The sequence below is a fragment of the Mastomys coucha genome, unplaced genomic scaffold (genome assembly GCF_008632895.1).
Source record: "Mastomys coucha isolate ucsf_1 unplaced genomic scaffold, UCSF_Mcou_1 pScaffold11, whole genome shotgun sequence".
Taxonomy (NCBI): domain Eukaryota; kingdom Metazoa; phylum Chordata; class Mammalia; order Rodentia; family Muridae; genus Mastomys; species Mastomys coucha.
In genome coordinates, this window is record NW_022196893.1 from 20,638,208 (window position 1) to 20,639,834 (window position 1,627).

General features: G+C 48.9%; 1 protein-coding gene across 1 annotated transcript; it reads left to right on the forward strand.

Annotated features, from left to right (window-relative positions):
• Nucleotides 1-103: 103 nt before the first annotated feature.
• On the forward strand, nt 104-1,617 carry LOC116081799 (zinc finger BED domain-containing protein 5-like; the record flags this gene model as incomplete). Its single annotated transcript, XM_031358496.1, is given in 3 exon segments — nt 104-148; nt 309-439; nt 441-1,617. Coding segments are annotated over 3 exon segments (1,353 nt in total), but the record flags the coding sequence as incomplete, so codon positions are not given.
• Between the last annotated feature and the right edge of the window lie 10 nt (nt 1,618-1,627).

Genomic DNA, 1,627 nt, shown 5'->3' on the forward strand with positions numbered 1-1,627 from the left:
CTTTCTTTTTTTTTTTGAGGTGGAACCTGGGAAAGGAGATATTGTAAATAAGAAAACATCTGGTTTTTGTTGTGTCTGGAAGCTGAACACACCGATACCTAGGATGCCACGTGGAAGTAGAATCCGCAGATCCCGGGTGTGTCCTTCGGCCAGGCTGGCCTTAAAATGACTATGTAGAACAGGGATGAGAATAGATATGCCAGAGTGTACCGTCGAAAGCCAGAGTCCTCAGCCCTGCATAAAGAAAACAACGCTTGCCAAGAGCAGGAGAAGCAGTCTCTGTAAACTAATAATACAGCATGTAGAAGAGGAACCGGGCCCCTCATATGAGGGCTGCTCCCAGAAGAGCACCTGCAGCTCAGCCTCCAGCAGCAGCTGCACCATCTGCAGTTGGCTCACCTACCACTGCACCCCGGCAGCCAGGCCTAATGGCCCAGATGGCACACCCTGGGTCACGTCATCACTGGGGGCTTCAGCGGAGGTGGTGATGCCGAGCCTGCAAAGCCTGACATCACTTACCAGGAGCCTCAGGGAGCCCAGCTGCAGAACCAGCAGTCTTTTGGACCTTGCTCTCTAGAGATCAAGCAGTTTCTGGAGTGTGCTCAGAACCAGAGTGATGTCAAGCTCTGTGAGGGCTTCAACGAGGAGCTGCGGCAGTGCAGGATTACAAATGTGGACCATCCCAGGACAGTGGATCATGGAGAGAGGAACGTCAAGAGAAGAAAATATAATGAGGGTTTTTTACAGTATGGTTTTACCTTAATTGTCATAGTAGGAATTGAGAGACCACAGTGCGTCATTTGTGGGGTTGTTCTATCAGCGGAATCTATGAAACCAAACAAACTGAAATGCCATTTTGAGAGCAAGCATTCCAGCTTTGCTGGCAAGGATACCAACTATTTCAGAAACAAAGCTGATGGACTCAAGAAAGCCAGACCTGACACTGGCAGCAAGTCCTGCAAACAGAACGTGGCAGCCGTGGAAGCCTCCTTTTTGGTGGCCCTCAGAATCGCCAGAGATATGAAATCTCACACCTTTGCTGAGCATCTACTGTTCCCGGTGGCCAAAGACAGTGTTCGAGTCATGATCAGAGACGAGTTTGTTACGAAGTTGAGTGCAGTTTCCTTATCTAACGACACTGTCCGAAGAAGAATACATGACATGTCTGCTGATATTCTTGATCAGGTAATCCAGGAAATTAAATCTGCTCCACTTCCAATATTCAGTATCCAGCTCGATGAATCGACAGACGTTGCAAACTGTAAACCTCTTGAAAGGGCAGCTACCGCCCTTGATGTATTTGAGGCCGTTGCCTCATTTCTGAGCCAGCATAAGATCTCTTGGGAAAACATCTGTGGTGTCTGCACAGACGGTGCCCCAGCTAAGCTGGGATGTCAGTCTGGGTTTCAGCGGTTGGTCCTGAATGAGTCACCGAAAGCCATTGGAGCTCACTGTATGATTCATCTGCAGACATTAGCGGTGAGGACGCTGCCACATGACTTACAGGAAGTGATGAGAAGCGTCCTGAGTTCTGTCAATTTCGTAAAGGCGAGCTCTCAGAACAGTCAACTGTTTCTGCAACTGTGCAGTGATTTAGATGCTCCGAGCAAAGCCCTGCTACTTCATA